The 23,234-nt window shown below is 40.8% G+C and overlaps 1 protein-coding gene across 1 annotated transcript in view; it reads left to right on the top strand.

Moving 5' to 3' along the window:
• AOAH (acyloxyacyl hydrolase) overlaps positions 1-23,234 on the top strand; it is a 185,005-nt gene that overhangs the window by 142,615 nt on the left and 19,156 nt on the right. The window contains exons 14-16 of the mRNA XM_036897455.2: positions 12,042-12,078; positions 12,802-12,876; positions 21,307-21,479. Of these exons, the coding sequence (XP_036753350.2) occupies positions 12,042-12,078; positions 12,802-12,876; positions 21,307-21,479 (285 nt within the window). The remainder of the gene's footprint in view (positions 1-12,041; positions 12,079-12,801; positions 12,877-21,306; positions 21,480-23,234) is intronic.

Raw genomic sequence — 23,234 nt, 5'->3', positions numbered from 1 at the left:
CAAAGAAGGTACATTTGACCATAGAGCCCTGAAGGAAAAAAATAGGTATCCAGAAAGCATAGGGAGGTGGTGACTCAGTACATAGAGGCTCCAGGGCACAATATCTTTGAGGAAGAGGGGCAGAGAAGTTCATTGTAGCTAAAGGATACTTGTGAAGCTAAGTCAAGAGACTAGGAGGTAGATTAGAGCCACACTGGGAAGGCTATTACACTCATTTAAAAAAATATATGTTTGGAAGAATCATTTATCTGGTTTGTCTTAGAAATTCAGAACCATGCTTGTGAATTTGAAAGCATTTTCAGTAGTAGAAACATCATCAGAAACTGTCACAACAAACAATTATTAAGTGCCTACTATTTTGAGATGAAGGTCAATATACTAGTCTGAATCTGCTTACTTCAAGCGAACATTTTTAGAATAATAAGGAACTTAAATTTCTCACAGCTGATTTTTTTAGCTGGATTATACAAGTCATGCTCTTCAAAATGCTTCCTGAATTATAAAAATGCAAGCAAAATTTGAATTATTTAAAATCTTATTAAAGTCAAATAAATTTATTAGAGTTATTTTAGGTCTATGTATGACACCATGTTTCTCATGAACTTCTTATACTCTAATACATTCAAGTTCCTGGTTCTGGGTATGATAGAGTAAGCACACTCCACCCTGTATGTCCCACTGAATATGGCCATAAAACCTGGACAGAATGTATGGGAGAGATATTGGAGGACCTCTGGAGAATAAATGGTAGCAGGCAGATTGAAGAAGAAAACCAGAATTAAGAGTACCACCAAAACAGCAGTGACATTAGCATTTTGTTGTCCTTTGTTGATTTCTGATGAGAGATCACATCATAAGAAATCCTCTAGTTCTCACTCTAGAAGTGGAAAATGGGTTTCCTGGCAGTGACCATGGCAGCAGTGGGGACTTGTAGTTGCCTAAAATTCTAAGGGGAGGGATTTCCTCTCCAGTTGGAAGAGCTGTGGCCTCAGGAGGATGTGGCAAACCCCCTATTTCATATTTTCTTACACTGTCCTCCTATCACTAGGTTCTACCATGAGTGGATTTGCAGAAAGTGCATAGGAGAGTGGAAGAAGAAAAGTTAGGGCTTTAGGATAGAAGAGGGGATTGCAGGGAACCAGAAATTACCAGAAAGATCATGGGGAGGAAAGAGCTTGGAAAGCAACCCCATGAAGTTGTTTATGAACTCTTGGGCTCACTCTTGAGCTTCAAATGCATGGATCTGATACTTAGTAGCATTCCAAAGACTTTAAGAATGGAACTAAGGCCATCCTGGTTAGGAAAAAAATAACAGCATGAGAAATGAGGCAGAAACCTCCTCCCCAAATCACATATAACATGAAAATACAGCAAATACAACTAATATTGAAAGAGTGACCTGAAGACTGCAGAACAGACTGCCTATAACTGAGGAAAAGAGAAGACCTCACAGGAAAGGGTAAAGTAGCAAAGGCACTATCCGGCAGGATCCAAGCACTCTCCCAATTCCAGCTCACAGCCAGGAGGAAGAGAAACAGAGCACGGAGGAAGTAGAAGCCCAAGACTGCTAAACACCCACCCATGGAGATCTGCTCCAGGAGCACGAACCCATTACACGGTGCTCTGAAGAGTAGTGGGGTTGGAAAGCAAAGACAGGCAGACTACTCAGAGTGACTGAGATTCCAACTGACCGCTCCAGGACAAAAGAAAGGCAGACACTTTGAAAGACTTCCCAACACTGAGAAAAGTATTAAAGGTGAAAAAAATTACACAGAGCTTGCTGCTCAGGAGAGAGGGCAGGTGGACAAAATTGCCCCAGCATACTCAGCACAGCAGGCTGGGAACTTTCAGGAGCTTCAGATGCTCCTTCACCCTGGCTGGCAATGCAGCCCGGAGGTCACCCACTGTGATACACAGCCTGAAGCTCTTTCCTCCCGGCAGGCACCAGTCCACACACCTGCTGCTCCCGCCATCACACCAGGCCAGTCAGAGGGTGGCCCCGCCTCCAGCAGCTACAGGGGTGTAACACAGAGGTTCCTCCCTGTGTGCTCGGCCCACTGGACCTGGCAGTGGAGGCAGGCACTGCAGCTGGGAAACAGGAAAAAACTCTTTCCTACCAGCAGGTGCCAGTGCTACTTGCCTGTGACCACTGCCATTACTCCAGGTGCTTGACAGCTCCAGGGAGTAGAGCTTCTGGGCACTAGAGGGTGCCACCTACACAAAGTTATTATTCCATGAATACAACGAAGCCTGAAAGAATGACAGAAAGAAAACTGTGACAGACTGCCTATATCTGGGGGGAAAAAACACACCATTGTTCCAGGTGCTAGGCAGCTACAGAAAGCATAGCTTCTGGGCACTAGAGGGAGCAGCCTACACAAAGTTATTATTCCATAATAATCATTCAAACTATGAAACAGCAAAAGAATTTTGTACAAACCAAAATCCCTCAGACACCAGAAAGAGGGTTAAGTGAAAATAAAATCACCAATCTTCTTGATAAAGATTTCAAAATAAAACTCATAAACATGCTCATAAAGCTACATAAATATATTCAAGACCTCAGGGAGAAATTCAAGAAAGAGATACAAACTTTGAAAAATACAGTATCTGAAATGAAACATACAATGGAGGGATCTAAAAGCAGACTAGGTGAGGGAGGTAGAGGAGACAGTAAATGAAATAGAAATTAGAAAATGGGAATACAAAGAAGCTGAGGCACAGAGAGAAAAAAGATCTCTAGGAATGAAAGAACACTAAGAGAACTGTGCAATCAATCCAAAAGGAACAATATTCACATTATAGGGGTACCAGAAGAAGAAGAGAGAGAAAAAGGGATAGAAAGTCTGTTTGAGGAAGTAACTGCTGAAAACTTCCCCAATCTGGGGAAGGAAATAGTCTCACAGGTCATGGAAGTGCACAGATCTCCCAACACAAGGGACCCTAGGAAGACTACATCAACATATATAATAATCAAAATTGCAAAGATCAAGGACAAGAACAGAATATCCAAAGCAGCCAGAGAGAGAAAAAAGACCACCTATAAAGCCCATCAAGCTATCATCAGACTTTTCAGCAGAAACCTTAATAGGCCAGAAGGGAGTGGCATGATAAATTTAACGCATTGAAACAGAAGGGCCTCCAACCAACAATGCTCAATCCAGCAAGATTATCATTTAAATTTGAAGCAGCGATTAAACAATTTCCAAATAAGCAAAAGTTGAGGGAATTTACCTCCCACAAACCATCCCTACAGGGTATTCTAAAGGGACTTCTCTAGATAGCTATCACCAGAGAAAATAAACCATAGTAAAGGAAGTAAACCAATCAATTACTAATCAAATGCAAAATTAAATCAATTACCCACAAAGTCAGTCAAGGGATACACAAAGAGAACAGAGTATGACACCTAATATATAGAGTGGAGAAGGAAGAAGGGAGAAAAAAAAGAACCTTTAGATTATGTTTGAAATACAATAATAAGCAAGTTAGACTGTTAGATAATAAAGAAACTTCCCTTGAACCTTAGGTAACCACAAATATAAAGCCTGCAATGGCAATAAGTACATATCTTTTGATAATCACCCTAAATGTAAGTGGACTGAATGAACCAATCAAAAGGCATAGAGTCACAAAATGGATAAAAAACAAGACCCATCTATATGCGGCTTACAAGAGTCTCACTTCAAACACAAAGACATATACAGACTGAAAATGAAAGGATGGAAAAGATATTTAATGCAAACAATAGGGAGAAAAAAGCAGGAGTTGCAGCACTTATATCAGACAAAATAGACTTCAAAACAAAGAAAGTCACAAGAGACAAAGAAGGACATTACATTATCATAAAGGGGTTAGTCCAACAAGAGGATATAACCTTTATAAATATCTATGCACCCAACATAGGAGCACCTATGTATGTGAAATAAATACTAACAGAATTAAAGGGAGAAAAAAAATGCAATGCAACCATTTTAGGAGACTTCAACACACCACTTACTCCAAAGGACAGATCAAACAGACAGAAAATAAGTAAGGAGACAGAGGCACTGAACAACTCATTAGAACAGATGGACCTAACAGACATCTACAGAACATTCCGCCCAAAAGTAGCAGGATACACATTCTTCTCAAGTGTACATGGAATGTTTTCCAGAATAGATCACATACTAGGCCACAAAAAGAGCCCCAATAAATTCAAAAAGACTGAAACTGTGCCAACCAGTTTCTCAGACCACAAAAGTATGAAACTAGAAATAAATTATGCAAAGATAACAAAAAAGCCCACAAACACATGGAAGCTTAACAACATGCTTCTAAATAATCAATGGATTAATGACCAAATGAAAACAGAGATGAAGCAATATATGGAGACAGATGAAACTACTCAATACCCAGAACTTGTGGGATGCAGTGAAGGCAGTTCTAAGAGGAAACTATATTGCAATACAGGATTACCTCAGGAAAGAAGAACAATCCCAAATGAACAGTCTAAACTCACAATTAATGAAACTAGAAAAAGAAAAAAAAATTAAGCCCAAAGTCAGTAGAAGGAACATAAATAAATACAAGTGAGAAGAATAAAACAACAGAAAAGAATCCATGAAACCAGGAACTGTATCTTTGAGAAAATAAACAAAATAGATAGACCCCCCCCCCAGCCAGACTCATCAAGGAAAAAAGAGAGTGTACGCACATAAAGAGAATCAGGAATGAGAAAGGAAAAATCACTATGGAAACCATAGAAATACAAAGAATGATTAGAGAATTCTATGACATTATATGCTAATGAACTGGAAAACCTAGAAGAAATGGACAACTTTCTAGAAAAATACAACCTTCCAAGACTGACCCAGGAAGAAACAGAAAAACTGAACAGCAATGAAACTGAATGATAATCAAAAAACTACCTAAGATCAAAATGTCTGGTCCAGATGGCTTCACTGCTGAATTTTATCAAACATTTAGATAAGACTTAATACCCTAATACCCATCCTCCTTAAAATTTTCCAAAAAGTAGAAGAGGAGGGAAAACTTCCAAACTCATTCTAGGAGGCTAGCATCACTCTAATAGCAAAACCAAAGACACCACAAAAAAAGAAAATTACAGACCAGTATCCCTGATGAACATAAATGCAAAAATACTCAACAAAATATTAGCAAACTGAATTCAAAAATACATAAAAAAGATCATCCATCATGATCAAGTGGGATTTATCCCAGAGATGCAAAGATGTTACAGTATTTGAAAATTCATCAACATCATCCACCACTTCAACAAAAAGAAGGGCAAAAATCACATGATCATCTCCATAGATGCTGAAAAGGCATTTTACAAAATTCAACATCCACTCATGATAAAAACTCTCAAGAAAATGGGCATAGAGGGCAAGTACCTCAACATAATAAAAGCCATATATGACAAACCCACAGCCAACATCATACTTAAAAGTAAAAAGCTGAAAGCTTTTCCTCCAAGATCAGGAACAAGATAAGGCAGCTACATGTGAGAGAATGAATTATCCACTCTCCCCGCTTTTATTCAACGTAGTACTGGAGGACTTAGCCATGGCAATCAGACAACACAAAGAAATAAAAGGCATCCAGATTGAAAGGAAGAAATTAAACTGTCACTGTCTACAGATGACATGATATTGTACATAAAAACCCTAAAGAATCCACCCCAAAACTACTAGAACTAATATCTGAATACAGCAAAGTTGCAGGATACAAAATTAATACACAGAAATCTGTGGCATTCCTATATACTAATGATGAACTAGCAGAAAGAGAAATCAGGAAGACAACTCCATTTACAATTGCACCAAAAAGAATGAAATACCTAGAAATAAACCTAACCAAGGAGGTGAAAGATCTATACCCTCAAAACTATAAGACACTCATGAGAGAAATTAAAGAAAACAATAAATGGAAATACATCCTATGCTCATGGATAGGAAGAATTAATATTGTCAAAATGGCCATCCTGCCTAAAGCAATCTACACATTCAATACAATCCCTATCAAAATTCCAACAGCATTTTTCAATGAACTAGAACAAAAAACTTTAAAATTCATATGGAACCACAAAAGACCCTGAATAGCTAAAGCAATCCTGAGAAGGAAGAACAAAGATGGGGGGATTATGCTCCCTAACTTCAAGATCAACTACAAAGCCACACTAATTAAAGATTTTGGTACTGGCATAAGAAAGACCCATAGATCAATAGAACAGAATAGAGAGCCCAGATATAAACCCACACATATATGGCCAATTAATACACAATAAAGGAGCCATGGATATACAAAGGGAAATGGCAGTCTCTTCAACAACTGCCGTTGGCAAAACTGGACAGCTACATGTGAGAGAATGAAACTGGATTATTGTCTAACTGCATACACAAAAGTAAACTCAAAATGGATCAAATACCTGAAAGTAAGTCATAAAACCATAAAACTCACAGAAGAAAACACAGGCAGAAACCTCCCGAATATAAACATGATTTTTCCTGAATACATCTCCTCAGGGAAACAAAATTAAAAATGAACAAATGGAACAATATTAAACTAGCTTTGTACAACAAAAGACACCACCAGCAGAACAAAAAGTCATCCTACAGTATGGGAGAATATATTTGTAAGTGACTTATCTGATAAGGAGTTTACATCCAAAATATATAAAGAGCTCACAAGCCTCAACACCCGAAGAACAAATAACCCAATTTTAAAATGGGCAGAGAAAAAAAAATTGGCGGAGGATCTGAACAGACAATTCTCTAAAGAAGAATTCAGATTGCCAACAGGCACATGAAAAGATGCTCCACATCGCTTGTCATCAGGGAAATGCAAATTAAAACCACAGTGAGATATCACCTCACACCAGTTAGGATGGCCAACACCCAAAAGACAAGAAACAGCAAATGCTGGTAAAGATGTGGAGAAAGGGGAACCCTCCTATGCTATTGGTGGGAATGTAAATTAGTTCAACGATTATGGAAGGCAATATGGAGGTTCCTCAAAACACTAAAAGCAGAAATACCTTTTTGACCCAGTAATTCCATTCCTAGGAATTTACCCAAAGAAAACAAGATCACAGATTCAAAAAGATATATGCACCCCTATGTTTATAGCAGCACTATTTATAATAGCCGAGATATGGAAGGAACCCAAGTGTCCATCAGTAGATGAAAGGATAAAGAAGATGTGGTACATATGTGGAATGGAATATTACTCAGCAATAAAAAGAAAACAAATCCTACCATTTGCAATAACATGGAACTAGAGGGTATTATGCTCAGTGAAATAAGCCAGGCGGAGAAAGACAAGTACCAAATGATTTCACTCATTTGTGGAGTATAATAACAAAGCAAAACTAAAGGAACAAAGCAGCAGACTCACAGACTCCAAGAAGGGACCAGTGGTTACCAAAGGGGAGGTTTTGGGGAAGGTGGGTGGGGAGAAAAGGAGAAGGGGATTAAGGGTCATTATGATTAGCACTCACAATATAGGTGGGTCTCAAGGAAAGCAGTATAGCATGGAGAAGACAAGTAATGACTCTATAGCATCTTACTATGCTGATGGACAGTGATTGCAAAGGTGCGGGGTACTTGATCATATGGGTGAATGTTGAAACCACAATGTTGCTCATGTTAAACCTTCGTAAGATTGTATATCAATGATAACTTAATTTAAAAAAAAGAATGGAACTTAGGCATAGACCACTGCCCAGGTCCCATAATGTCTACTCAGTGGTATAGACACGCGGTCAAAATAACACCACAAAGGGTTTGAAAATGGAAATCACAAATGGAAATGAAAACTGAAATCACAACCTCACAGAAGGCTGGTTAGAAACACGACCTGAACCTAACCAGGTCAATTGCCAACTAAGACAAAATACAAAACTCAGAGTCTAACGACATCCAAAATGCCCAGGGTAAAATCCAGAATTACACAGCATACAAGGAACTAGGAAAGTGTCAACTCACATGGGCAAAGAAAACCAACAGATGTCAATGTTTAAATAATAAATGGCAACATTTGTATCAACCACCTGACAAAAACTTAAAGGCAGTGGTTATAAAATCCTCCAGGATGTTAGCAAACATTCTTGAAACTAATGCAAAGATAGAGATTCTCAGCCAATAAATAGAAGATATTAAAAAGAACCAAATGGAAATTTTAGAACTGGAAAATACAATAACAAAATAAAAAGCTCACTAGATGGGCTCAATGGTAGAGTGGGGATAATGAACAAGTCTTTGGACTTGAAGGTGGAGCAATAGAAATTATCGAAACAAAGAGAAAAAAAGATTGTGGAAATAATGAACAGAACCACAGAATAGGTGGGACAATGTTTGTATTAATTAGTCAAGGTTCTCCACAGAAACATAGCCAAGAGGAGATATATATATATATATATGTATAATACATGTAACAGTATATATTATAAATATACTTAAATATTATGCTATAAATTTTATTTCATATATTTTAGTATTTATGTATTTAATATTTTATATTGATATATATATAATTATATTAATAACATGTAAATATTTATATTTATGTATAATAAAAAGAGATGATATAGACACAGACATCTATGTATAGTAACTAGCATACATATACATATACAGAGAGATTATAAGGAATTGTTCACATGATTATGGAGGATGGCAGGTCCAAAATCCACAGGGTGGGCCAGCAGGCTGAAGACCCAGAAGAGTGGATACTGTAGGTCTAATCTAAAAGTAGTGTGCTGGAGAATTCTCTTTTGCTCTAGGGAGGCCAATCTTTTTTGTTTTTGTTTATAACAACTATAAAGTTCATAAGAACAAGGGCCATATCTTTCCCATTGACTGATGTGCCCCAGCATCTATTATAATGCTTGGCACATAGCAAATACTCAATAAATGTTACTTAATTAATGAATTCATTCATGAAGACTTATTATATTTAAATATACCCCATGTCTTTCAGTGAAGAATTTGAGACCAGGCACCTACTCTGGGTCAGGGTTATAAGCACATTTAGAAAAACCTTAAACGTGTTTGACCCATTGATCTGAATGCCCAGAATATGAAGTGCTTGCTTCTGCAGTCAACACAGATCCAGCAGTGGAAACACAGGCTGAAATTCAGTCACGGAGGGACTGCTAGTGCTGGCCTTCGATGAAGCCCTTCTCCTCTTGCCCTGCACATGCCTTGCTTAAAAGGGACTGAATGAGCCAGAATTCAGATTTTGATGACCAGTTAGGGCCATATTCTTTCCTTAATTGTAGTCAGGTAAATTCTCCATTGGACCAACTTGACAAATAAATAAAATGCCCCTGCTTCATAGTCAAACCTTTTTCCTTTCTCTGATAATGGTAGAGACCAGCACATGGACTTCTTAAAGGTAGCGCCAGTTCTTCAGGCACTCGCCTTGTTTGGCCGTATCCCACAGGGTAGCAGCTATCTTTCTTCCCTGCTCACATCTAGTCTTTAGTAGCAAAATCAGCTACAGAGAAGAATTCTACACACAGGAGGAGAAAGACAACAGAGGCTGGGAGGCAGACAGAAAATGTTGATGGGGCTTGCAAAATGATAGCAGAACAGGAAAGGGAATTAAGAAGAGAAAGTAATATGGGAATTACATGAAGTAATTACATAATCTCATATAACTGAGATTTCCAAAAGGAAATGGGAAATTGTGGAAGCAACCACTTTGGAGCAGAGGAAATTCTATGCTTTTATTATCAGTACCCATCAGAAAAAAAAAACATTTGGGTAAAGAAGAGCAGGCATTTCCTCTCCCTTTGAGTGGATGTTTGTGATTGCTATTTTTAAATCCACCATAACCAACTGCCACTGGCCAGCCACCCGTGCCCTGGGCAGCAGGGGAATGTGGGTGGTGTGGGTACAGGGAGGGCTGCCATGACAGGTTTTCATTTTCATTCTCCTCAAGCTCTGTGGGTGCTCTGCACCTCCAATTCCCAGCTCTACTCTGGATAATGAGGAAATTTGCTGGCCTGACCAGGTCCTTTCATTTTTTTTCCCACTCATGGTTTGAGCTTTCATTAGTTTTCATTTCTCATTAAGAGAAAAATCAAAGAGTGAGAATTAAACACCTCCTTATTTATGATCTTACTGAAAATGGGAAGTTGAGAGTCATGAGGCTGGGACTGAAAGAAGGGCCCAACCGAAGAAAGGAGGGAAGCCCCGTGGGACAGCGCGTCAGCACGCAATGGCTTCCCTCCTTCTCTACCCTCTTGAGAACAATAGGGAGCCATCTAACACGCACAGATACTTTGAGTCTCTACATTTAGGACTCAGTGGTGGAAAATCTGGTACCTTCTCTGATATCTCTGAGATAATAAGCTCAAATCACATTGGATTTTCCTCTTTTGAAGCATTGGGCTTGGATATGCACTAACCCTTTTGCCAGCACTCAGTTATATGTCTACCCATAGATGCTACTCCTCAAGTGTAGAGGCTGTGTCCGACTCATCTGCTAATTACCTGCTGTATGTCAGGCACACAGCAGGTGCTGAACAAATGAATGGAGAAAGTTAACAATGCATGCATACTGAGATCAATGGACTGCTCTTAATTTGTATGTGTGTGCACACATTTAATAATACCCTGCCTCACTAAAAAAAGGAAATAAAAAGAGTATGGTGGTTCCTCAAAAAATTGAGCATAGCATTACCACATGGTCCACCAATTTCAATTAAGTATGTACTTAAAAGAATTGAAAGCAGGGACCTAAACACATACTTGTCCACCAGTGTTCATAGCAGCATTATGCACAATAGCCAAAAGGTGGAAACAATCCAAATGCCCAACAACAAATGAATGGATAAACAAAAATGTGGTGTATACATATGGCAGAATATTATTCAGCCTTTAAAAAGAAGGCTGGTCTGACACATGCTACAAATGGATGTACTTTGAAAATATTATGTATGCTAACTGAAATAACCCAAACACAAAAGGTGAATAATGTGTGATTCCATCTATCTGTGGTACCTAGAATAGTTAAACTCATAGAGACAGAAAGTAAAATGTTGTTATCAGAGGCCAGTGGAGGGGAGGGACTAAAGGGGAGTTATTCTTTAATGAGTACAGGGCTTCAATCTGGGGTGATGGAAACAATGTGTAGGTAGATAGTGGTGATGGTTACGCAACAGTGTGAATGTACTTAATGCCACTAAATGTACATTCAAAAAGGGTTAAAATGGTGAAGTTCACATATTGTACATTTTACCACAATAAAAAAAAAGAAATAAACTAATATTCATTTAATGTACTAACATTCCTCAGTCAGCCAAGAGAACATCAGTGCTGCCCATACAGCTTGCATCTAGCCATAGGTGAAAAAGAGAGTCACTGCATGGGCACACGGGGCAAGGGAGCACGGCCAGCATGCCCTTCGTGGCTGTGCAATGTGCCTTTTCCCAGGTGCATCACTAAGGCCTAAATGAACTAATAAGTGCTTAACAGAGTGTCTACAATAAAATGAGTGTTCAATAAATACTGTTTTCACATGTAAGAGATACATTTACATGTGGTAACCGGGGTCAGAGAGGATGGTCATACCTGTCATTACAGAAATTGAAATACATTGGCTCTACAGTCTGAGCCCTGTGCAGGCCAGCCAGCCAGGAGGAGTCTTCAGAGGGGCAAGAATGCAAGCAGGCTCTTCAGTGGGACTTTCTAGGGAGACAGGGAGCAGAAAGAATGCCCTCTACCATTCTTCTCATCCCTCAGCTAGGTCCTTAATCTTTGGGGTAGCTTCTCTCCTTGGTTATAAATACACACCTTTACTCACATCTACTAGAAAGTTTACACATTCGTGCTTAGGAAATGCTTGAGACCTCTGAATCTAGAGAATTTAGAGTCTAGCAAACAGAAAACCCATAAGAAGAGTTCAAGACCAAGTGATACCCAATAGTGTGATGGTGTGAACAACTTCTAAACTGCAATAACTCTTCCATGATTTTGGTCAGACTCACAGACTGATACTGAACTGAATTTCTCTTAATCTTAATTATTTAGGTGCATCTTCCCAAAACCTGAAGAGATTTATAGGAAGGTAAGTGGAATAGGCATATAAGACGTTTTTCTAAAACTGGGTTTCTCTTTTTGAAAAATGAATGAAAATTCTCTTTTGTTACCTTGTCATCACTTATAGTGAGGACCAATGCTTATTGATCACTCTCCAAACATTGGGAGACTCTCATTTCTTGGGCCAGTGAGCACTGGAAGTGATTATCTTGCATATATTGTTCAAGAAAGATCAGAAAAATGTATACAAAGTGGGTCAAACCTTGGTCTAGCCCAAGTTTCTGACAAAGACATAAAGGACTATTTCATATTCCTACTTAATGAACAAGAAAAAAATTTTGTGCTCATTTTGGGCTTAAAATCAGAAGCAAGGCCCTTGGTGCCCAGAATTGAAAACTTGGGAAACCCTTGATTTTTGTAAGTTGACTATAGGTCCACAGCAGTCAGAATGTCCTGTTAAACTGGACATAAGTAACCCAGGTGATTCATCTAGGTTTAATGATAACAAATACTGTGAAAAATCCAGAGATGGTAGCTTGTCCCCCTGCTGGAGACTCTACTCTTTTCAAATCTAGGGATTTATGTAGTCTTTCCCTAACGGGAAAGTGGTTAAAGATTATATAGAAGAAGGGGGAAATGGGAACAGTGATGTCAGAATGAAAGAAAAACAGCAAACAGTTCCAAGAGGGTGGTTACCCAGATCCCTTCATAGGTTCAGCCTGTGACATTGGGTATAATTATGGCTTCTCAGTTTGTCTAGGAACCAACTGTTGGACTATCCAGCCATTGTCATATATGCCATGATTGGAAATGATGTCTGCAAAGGGTGAGTTACTGAGAAAGAAGGTCTTGAAAATTCTTTCACTCCATTTTCCAACCAAGAGGTTGCCCCCTCTTCTCCACTCCACTCCATTACCATGACCTACTGTTGAACTGAAATTCTCTCTCTTAGGAAGCCCAAACACATGTGAGATCAATGGGGCCAACATGCAATGCGAGAAGCCCCTTTAAAAAATATCTAATGCATTAACCCTCTGCTCTGATTCACCACAAACGGGTGTCTAGTGATCAGTTCTGAATTGTATCACAAGAAATATGCTGCTGCTAATCAAGAATCCAGGGTTGAGAATCATGACCTTTGAAATAAAATAAGGCAGAATTATGGCTATCCTAAAAGGACAACTTCCAAACTCATATTCTGATAGATTTAGTCATGTGATAGAAACAGCATACACTTGGAGCCTTTGCAAACCCAATGCAAATAATTTACAGCCAGTTGCATTTATGACCACGGCCCATAGTAAGAAAGTCATTTTGCTAAACTGCTAATATGAGTAGTGATTTCAAATGCTGAATGCCTTAGTTCCTCCACAACATTTTGGAAGGTTTCTCAAAATCTGTGTGTACCCTAAGAATATGCTGCATATGAGAATGCCATCTGTCCTGTGATCATGGCCAAAAAGCAAGAAAAGGTGAGATCAGATCTAGAACAACTCCCCAGCAGCCACCCACAGGAAACAGAGAAGTAAAGCCAAGAGAGGTTATGTGACTTGCCCGATTAAGATTAAAGGCAGGCTGGACTCCAGCCCACGTGGAGCTAGAAGCAGGCCATCCTGCCCACTGCCCAACCTTTGCTCTCCTGTGCTTCACTCACCGAGCTTTCTAAGCCTGCACTAAAAACACAGTTCAATATTACTAACGTGTATTTGCTCTTCTAGACACCTACATGAGAGCCCTAGAACTCCTATGGTAAAGGAGGTGTAGACCTAATCACTTAAACAAGTTCAGGGCAGGAGATACCCCACCGGGACCCAGAGATATTGATGTGCCAGACTCTATCTCAGTACCCCCTAGGCTGCTTTACTGCTGTCTCCAGAACCTCAAGTCTTCAAGGCTACATGCCATGGACCCAAGTCCAATTGTCTGTGATGAACCATCCAGAACTCTCCTGTAAATAGCAAACAGCCCCAACCCTTCCATGAGCCAACAGTCACACCACTCTCTATGCCATCTCAGCCCCACACAGCTCAAGGAGGCAAGTATGACTGTCCCCATTTTACAGATGAGGAAACTGAGGTTTGTCAGGTTAAGGAGCTTGCTTGTACTGCTACTGAACTGCAAAGCTAAGAGCCAAACCAGCTTCTCTGACTCAGTCTGGGGCTCTTTCTACAGTCCACCTTTACTTCATTTGCTGTCATTTTTACCCAGTCACTTTTTAAAAAGTATATATGATGTGCCAAATGCTGTGCCAGGCTTTGGGATATGATGGGGAGACCACAGTCCCAAGCCTCAAGGAACATATGGAAGGAGAACCATTGAGCTTTAGCCCCTAGCACATCACAAAAAAGAATAAACCTGCAACACATCAGCCAGCGCTCCCACCCCCCCACCGCCCCCAAGCCCCTGGGTCGTGCTCCCCTGGAGGGAAAAAAGGCCACACTGGTTATACTGAGCGAAGAACACCTGCAGAAGGAGGCTTGGACTCAGAGAGCCCACATCCCTGAAACTGTGCTTTTCCCACTTACCCAGAGGCCTTCCAGCCTGTTTCTGCTTTCCCTTTTCTGAAGAGCCAAAGGGCAGGCAGACATCAGCCAGAGACCTGTGCCAGCCTCTGCCCCCGCTGGGGATCTGGGCAGAGCAGCAGTGAACACTTGGGTGGAAGAGTGGGGTTGGCAGTGTGGATGTCCCTGCGGCGCCCACTTTGCAACGTCCTGTGGAGGGGTGAGAACAATACAGACAGATGGCAACTGCACCTCCCCAGCTGCCAGAATGTCAGGCTGGAGCACATAACCCAAAATGAGCAAAGTGATTTCACAAAAACCTCAAACCAGCAGTGAGTTGTATAGTAAGTCCATCCTGGAACAAGTTTTGGGATATTCACTTGACTTTTTTTCTTTTCTTTCTTTTTTACAATGATGTTGGCTCTTCCTGAAATAACACAGCTGTGTGCTGCTAATTCTCTAAATCCATGTAGACAATAAAATACTTGCTAAATGAATGCAGGTCATGATTGGAAGATAAATCTTAGCATCCAGAATTCGAGACGAAAGAAAATACAGACGAACCTAGCTTCTTCATTGTATCTCTACTCAATTTGGCCTAAGCTAACCCAGCTTTCTTGGGCTTTTCCGTCACTGCCATCTAAAGCTTTAGAATGTGAGTACATGCCTGGAAAAGGGGAAAGGTGAGTGAGCTACACCAGCAGAGCCTTGGGTAGCAGGACAGCCATGGGAAAAGGGAATGGCCTTCTGAGCCTCAAGTCATATGCCCTTCCCTGTCATCCCAACATGACACCCCTGAAAAGAACATTGTAATTGATGTAAATATGATCAAATTATAAAAGCATCTAACAGGAACCACATAAACTGACATGGCTCCATTTTTTTGTGTGTGGACCTATAAATTATAAATTGTACATTTTTCACCTACTGGAGAGAACCAGGACCACCCCACATGGTAGTCTGTGTCTCTCTAGCCCCCAAGCATTTGTTCCTGTGGTGCCAGTGGTCAGATGTCACTTAAGGCTGCTCATCAATGCTGCATTAAGAGGAAACCAGCCACGGTGCTGACAGGTCACAGGCCCCAAGGAGCCTGGACTACCAGCAAACAATCCAGTCAAAAGCCAGCAGGGAAAGGAATGCACAGAACTGCTGCTGCTCAGGGGAGTTCTCTTTCCCAGCCCCAAGGCATGGGTGGCCAAGGGAATGATCAGGAGCTTCACAACCAGCCAGTGAACCTGGGATCTCCACGTGTGCAGTAACATAGGCATAGGGAGTCCCCACCCCACTGCCAGTCTGTGGCGAGATGCCTCATCAGGGCAGTGGGGTGGGATCTCGGGGATCTGATTACAGCTGGCTGGCCTGGAGGAAAGGGCTAACTCAATTACCTGCATGCTTAAAAAACTCAAACGCTAGTTGTGAATGAGGTCTGAGCACTCAGTCATGCCAAGTCTCTGGACTTCAGCTCTGGTTCTGGGAAACATTTCCCACAGAGGCCATGTGTCTTCTTCCTTGAGAGAGGGCACATCTCCCTGGCATCGGCCAGGTGAAATCTGGCTGGAATACCTGCCAGGGTGATGAAATGACCATGGCCAGACCTGCACCCAAGTCAGGAGGCTTAGTTTGCATGATCAGGCACAAGTCCTTAAGACAAGGACAGGCTCTGAGCCACCCAAGAGGAGAGGCTTCATCTGTTCCTGGCCGGCCGTGTGTTCCTGAGTAGCGTGAGGGCACAGCAGTGGGCACCAGCTCCTTCTCACTATTCCCCCTGACACTAGCCTCCCATCCCCCAGGCCGTTCTCCAATCCCCTGTCTGCAGGCTCAGCTCGCCCAGCCCCTCACCTCTCTATCTGAGTGACTGGCGTGAGCTCGCTGGCGTGTGAGAAGGGGTGCAGGGCGCCAGAGTGGGCAGGCAAACCAGGGATGCAAAGTGACCCTGAGATGGGCCCCAGGACACCTGGGTGGAAAGGGGTTAGACATTTTCAGCTCAGCCCATTCAGTCTCTCACCAACAGCAGGGAAAGCCTCTAGATGTTTCCCAAACCACTGAGGTTTTTTGGTCACCAAAATACTAGTACTAAGTCCCCTTAAAAACTACCAGAGAAAAAAGAGTACATAGATCAAAATAGCACTGAGAATTTTTCAGGGACAAAAAATACCTCTGTGGCATCCAGAAGGGGTAATCCACCACCTGTCTCTTAGACCCTTTGGCCCTTGCCCAAACTAAGAAGTGGTTAACTTTGCTATGAACATGAAAGGATCGAACTGACGACACACATGCATAAATTACACAGCTGGAGACGATGCAACAAAGATGACTGGAGAATGTTTAGCATTTAGCCATTAGCAACACCAAGGCTTCCATTTTGTATCACTTAGTGATTAGCCGCTTTGGTTATGCCTGCTTAATTGTGGAGTGCCCGTGTGTAAGTACAAATTAGCTCAGATTCTTTGTTACCATCAGGGTTGTGTCTTTAACCAAAAAATAATTATTAAATAAGGAGCTTGGGAGACTTTGCTCCATCTTAACTCACCTTGCCTTTATGTTGTTGGAGAGCCTTATAGCTCAGTGTAATTGCTTTGTGCCAAAGTGCTATTGTATTAGCAGAGAAAAAAGCAAAACACAAAAACAAAAACGAGGTGCCAAGGCAAAAGCTCATAGGCAGTGTGTGCCAGCATCACCAACGACAGAGGACAGGATATAGACACCAGACTTGCTTTGGTTTCCTCCCCACTGTCACACTCCCAACATACAGTGGACACAAACCCTGGTTACTCTCAGTGGGTTCTCCTTGTCTGAGTAAATCCACAGGACAGCCTGAAGTCCCTTTGCAAACGATCCTTCTAGCACTTCAGGGCATATGCAAGTCAAGCCAAACCCCTACCCAGCCAGACTTCTACCCCTACTAGGTGGACAACCTATGCTCAAATCTTTTTGAGTGCTTTCTATGCAAGTCAGGGAGATTTTTATGCATAAAGTAGTATGAATTTAGCACTCTGTTCCATATACTGGAGTTTTGTAATATAGGAGATCTATCCTTCCTTCCTCCCTTCCTCTTTCTTTCATTCATTCATTCTTTCTTTTTTTGAAAGTCCCAGCAACCCATTCATTACATAGTATAGAAGCAGGTTTATCGACTCCAACTACCACCCTACCAACTACCCCAAACATCAGACTTGCTCCACCTGTAAAGGGTCCATGTTGCTTGTCACAAATTAGTCCATGTGATCCTCCCACTCATGGTCAACCTGTCACCTTCTCGGTAGCAGCAATTTGGAAAGTGATTTTATTTGACTAAGTGAAATAGTTGGAAGGGAAATTACATAAAATTACAATGTTTTCTGCCCCTGCCATTAAAACTGAAGTGGAATCCAGTCCCCCCACCACACTAAGAAAGAATAAAAATGATACAAGAATCTGGTTTATTTTTACTATTTCTCAGATTACAAAATAACACCTGTCGTGTGTGTAAAGTTCAGATAATACAGGGCTTAGAAAGTGAAAGTTTCTCCATCTCACTCCCTACCACTGCCCCTACCCTGCTCCGAGCTAACCAATTCAGATGGTTTGATTTATTTGCATCCAGATTTTTTCTATGCAAATTCTAATTTATAGACTGATTAATAATATTCATTGAAATGAAGTAATATTATGCTTACTGCTCTGCAATTTCTTTTCAATCAACAATACTTTTTATAACTCTTTTTCATGCTAATACATACAGATTACTTCATTCTTAATGTTTTAATATTTTTATATAGAATTCACATGATATAAAATTAATCACTTTAAAGTGAAGAATCCAGTGGCATTTCATAAATTTAGAATGTTGTGCAACCATCATCTACATCTTCTTTCCTTTTAATGGTTGTATAGCATTCAGCTGCATGGATGTAGTATGATTCACTTACAGTACAGGCTTTTTAGCTTTTTCCAACTTTATGAAATACTTGTATGTACATCTTTGCACATTTGTGGAAATGTTAATACAGGACAACTTCCTAAAAGTGAAATTTCAAGGTCAAAAATTAAACCACCTACATACTTTGGTACATTTTGAAAAACTCCCTCCAAAATTTCCCAAAACTGAGAGCAGCAGTGTCCATTTAGGAGCTCCCCTGAAAGTGAAAACAGTCAATAACCCTGGGGGCTTGCTTCTTTCTGTCCCCTCTTCCCATGTCACTTATGCCCCAGGCCCAAAAGTGAGTAATGGACTTACTTTTTTGGTTTGGAATATGTATTAAGTTCCCTAGAGCTGCTGTCACAAACTACCACAAACTGGGTGACTTCCAACAATAAAAATTTATTCTTTCACAGTTCTGGAGGCTGGAAGTCCAAAATGTCCAAGGTGTCAGCAGGACCGTGCTCCCTTGATGAGCCATGGGAAAAATCCTCCCACTCTTTTCATGTTTCTGATAGCTCTCGGCAATCCTCAGAACTCCTTCACTTGTGGAAACAAATCTCAATCCCTGCTTGCAGCTTCACTTGGCCTTCTTCTCCTGGTGTGAGTCTGTGTATCCTCTCCTCTTCGTAAGCGGACACACATCTTTAGATTTAGGGCCCTTCCTAATCCAATATGACTTCATCTTAACCAAGCTGATTACATTTGCAAAGACCCCATTTCCAAATAAGGTCACATTCTGAAGGACACTACTGAACCCACTGCAGGACCATTAGGTAAATCTGTGATTTTAAGGACTCAAAAATAGAAAACAACTTATTATTCCATTTAGGTTAACAACAGGCAGTTTAAAGCCTAAAGAGTAGATGAAAAATGAAAATCTTAGAGAATTCTATAATCTACTCCCAAGTTAATGAAGGTTAGTATCTTTTTTTTTATTTCACTGTCATTAATGTGTAATTACATGAACAACATTATGGTTACTAGACTCCCCCTATTACCAAGTCCCCACCACATACCCCATTACAGTCACTGTCCATCAGCGTAGTAAGATGCTATAGAATCACTACTTGTCTTCTCTGTGTTATACTGCCTTCCCCATGTCCCCCCCCACATTATACATGCTAATTGTGATGCCCCTGTTTTCCCCTTATTCCTTCCTTCCCACCCATCCTCCCTAATCCCTTTTCCTTTCATAACTGTTAGTCCATTCTTGGGTTCTGTGAGTCTGCTGCTGTTTTGTTCCTTCAGTTTTTGCTTTGTTCTTATGCTCCACAGAGGAGTGAAATCATTTGGTATTTGTCTTTCTCCACCTGGCTTATTTCACTGAGCATAATACCTTCTAGCTCCATCCACGTTGTTGCAAATGGTAGGATCTGTTTTCTTCTTATGGCTGAACAGTATTCCATTGTATATATGTACTACATCTTCTTTATCCATTCATCTACTGATGGACACTTAGGTTGTTTCCATTTCTTGGCTATTGTAAATAGTGCTGCAATAAACATAGGGGTGCATATGTCTTTTTCAAACTGGGCTGCTGCATTCTTAGGGTAAATTCCTAGGAGTGGAATTCCTGGGTCAAATGGTATTTCTATTTTTTGAAGGTTAGTACCTTAATTCAATCTTGAAGTGTTCCTGAACGTGCATATAAAAGTCAGCTGTGTAAACAACGAACAGTAATGTTATCCACTGAATCAAAAAAAGTTTTTGCACCTTATTTATAACTTGCCTTTTAAACATAATGGAAAGAGAGAGAAAGAAAGAAGAAAGAAAAAAGAAGGAAGGAAGGAAGGATGGAAGGAAGGAAGGAAGGAAGGAGGGAGGGAGGGACGGAGGGACGGAGGGAGGATTTAAATGTAACTTTCAATGATGAATGTCTAATGTTATACATTCCTTACTTTTGTTCTTTTCTAAACCAATTGAAAATAAGTCATCCAGCTTAAATTCAATAAATGTCTGAAGCTAATAATTTGCTATTTTTAATTCACTTATGATTTCCATTTTAGTCTTAAGTTTCTTTGATTTTAGGCTTCTACTCTTGTAACCACTTTGGGCACTTTCTCTTCTTGTTTTCACTTTTATTACACAAGAAGAGAAAAATATAACTTGGAAATTCAAATTTCCTCCATAGCCCCCAAGCACTACTACACAGAGAAGGGCAGTGATGCCAATTGGAACTGCCTTTGGCAGACACTGTCCAGGGGCATAGCCTGGAATCGCAGTCCATCAGGAAATTCATGAAAGTTCAAATTCAGTGTTGTGGATAAATGTAGTGTGGATACATAATGTTACATTATTTCTCAGTGAAATTCTGTTTTCCTAACTGTGATATGTGTGAAAAGTTTTAAAGGCCAAGTTATAGATCCCAAAGCATCAAACAAATAATAAGCAATACTAGACTCCTTTGAGTCCATTAATTATGTGTATCAGTTAGGACAGGTGAGGCTCTGCTGCAGCCCCTATAATCTTAATAACATAAAGCAACAAATATTAACTCAGTCACACTTTGTTATCCATCAGGAATTACCAAAGGGCTCTTTTCAGTGAAGCAGCTGCTATCCAGAACATTGTCCACACCACGGCAGAGATAAAGAGCATTCTAGAGGCTCTCATACCACCAAACATGACACATGTCACTTCTGCTTACAACGCATAGGCCAGACCACTGGGCCCACCCTACCACAAGGGAGTCAGGAAGCCAGAAATATTAGCATCCATAATCACTACAGTGTGTGTGTGTGTGTGTGTGTGTGTGTGTGTGTGTGTGTGTGTGTGTAGGGAGTGCGGGGAGAATCTTGTATTTACATGCATCTACCCTTATTTACTAAGATATTTTCTGTTCTTTTACCGACAGGAAGATTGACCCAGTCTCAGAAATGACCACTCCTGAGAAATTGTACTCCAAGGTCATGGAGACTCTGAAGTATCTGAATTCCCACCTGCCAAATGGCAGCCACGTTATTTTGTACGGCTTTCCAGATGGAACCTTTCTCTGGGATAATCTGCACAACAGATATTATCCTCTCGGTATCACTTTGAAGATACTTTTACTCTTTAACAATGTCCGTGTGTACATAGTTAAATATATGTAGTTCTAGTGATAAAAGAATACACCTAAAATGCCACCAAAGTACATAGGTCAGAACTGATGAGGGGAAGGGCCTGAGGTCCAAGGTCTAAAGGTCAGTATCCAAAGGTGAGCCAAAACTAGATACAAAGTCGAAAGGGCAGAAATGTTTAAAGGAGAATTAGGACAAATGAAAAGGTAAGAGTCTCAGTCATGAAGCTCTTTTAACTAAAGGTGAAATCTACAATTAACTGCTGAACCCCAAAAAGCCAGAAGGCCCTGAGTCAAAGGGACTTCTCCAAACCTCAAGAGTGAGTGCCCCCTAGTGGACAGAATTCTAATGAATTTCGTGGACCTTGGCCAGTCAGAATAGCACACCATGACCCTCTGATCCTCCCAGGGGCTTGCTCCCTGCGTCTGCACAGGCTTAGAATCCTCGGCTCTGGAATGCTTCAAAAGTCCCCAGAAACTTCTAATAGCATCTCTAGCATTCCAGATGCTTTATAAACATTTATGTAAAAGTGGTAGTAATTCACATTAGGAAGGGCTGCCATGTTGATCCTTGAAACAATCCTGTGAGATAGATGCTTTCACTGATTCCATTTTATAGATGGAAAAACTAAGGCTCAGAGAGGTGAGGTGGCCTGCCAAGTGTCTCATTGTTTATTGTATATTATAAGTGGGTGTAGTAGAGCTTGCTTTCTGTGTTGCAGGGGAGAATGTCCTTTCAAAAAATATTTATTATGTGTCAGGTGCTGTTCTAGGCACTACATAACCATTAGTGAACACAACAGTCAAAATTCCCTGCCCACATAAGTTTATATTCCAAGGAGAGAGACTCCAACAAAAGTATGTCAGAGGATGATAATAGAGAAAACTAAGCAAGAAGCAGGTTATGAGTGCTGACCTTGGTCCTCTCTGGAAAGCTTCTACAAGGAGATGTCTGGGTACCCTCCTCTCAGCCCCATATCAACAGCACCTGTACCAGTCTCCCATTAAAGGGGCTGCCCTTTTCCTGGTATTGCCTGAGCCACCTCCTTAGACCAACCCAAGCCTAAAGTGTACTGGGGGTCTGAGCAGTTTCTAATGAGTCAGGTGAGCAATTCCAAGGAGGAAGACCTGGAAGTCCTTCTTCAGTGGCCTCCTTAAGGGGTGGGGTCAGAGAGCTTTCTTTTGCATATATAACTTCTCTGTGTCCTTCCCATCTCCTACTGTCCTCATCCTGCAGTCCCAGTTTAAGCCAACTCCCCCTATCGCCTCCCTCAGGAAGTTCCACTCCTCCCCACATGAGAAAAGTACAGGGTCTCTTCAACCAGTTCTCAAACGGTTCTGTTCCCTTCAGTAGGAGGACGATAGAAATACCCACATTCCAGGCTCCCCACCAATGAGACTGAAGTCATTTTCCAATTCAGTTACCAGGCTATCCATAGTTGTTATTATTATCTGAGCAAATCACTGTCCAGCCCCACACGAGGAAAGCATCTTCCTTCTGTTCACACAGCTTTGACCATGCCCTCTAGAAATGATTTCTAAATTATCATTTAGCACAGAGGAGAACCTGACTCATTCTGGGCTGCCGAGGATTCAGGAAGAACAACCATTTGGGCTGAGAATGTCTTTGGACCATTGGAGATGAAAATCTCTGTTACCCCAAGATGAGTTTTCAGATTCTTAGATTTCTCCCATGCTAAGAAATGCTTGGGGAAGGGAAGTTG

Source organism: Manis pentadactyla, chromosome 7, assembly GCF_030020395.1.
Source record: "Manis pentadactyla isolate mManPen7 chromosome 7, mManPen7.hap1, whole genome shotgun sequence".
Classification (NCBI taxonomy): domain Eukaryota; kingdom Metazoa; phylum Chordata; class Mammalia; order Pholidota; family Manidae; genus Manis; species Manis pentadactyla.
The sequence above is the reverse complement of the archived record's forward strand: the minus strand, read 5'-3'. Positions and strand labels throughout refer to the sequence as shown.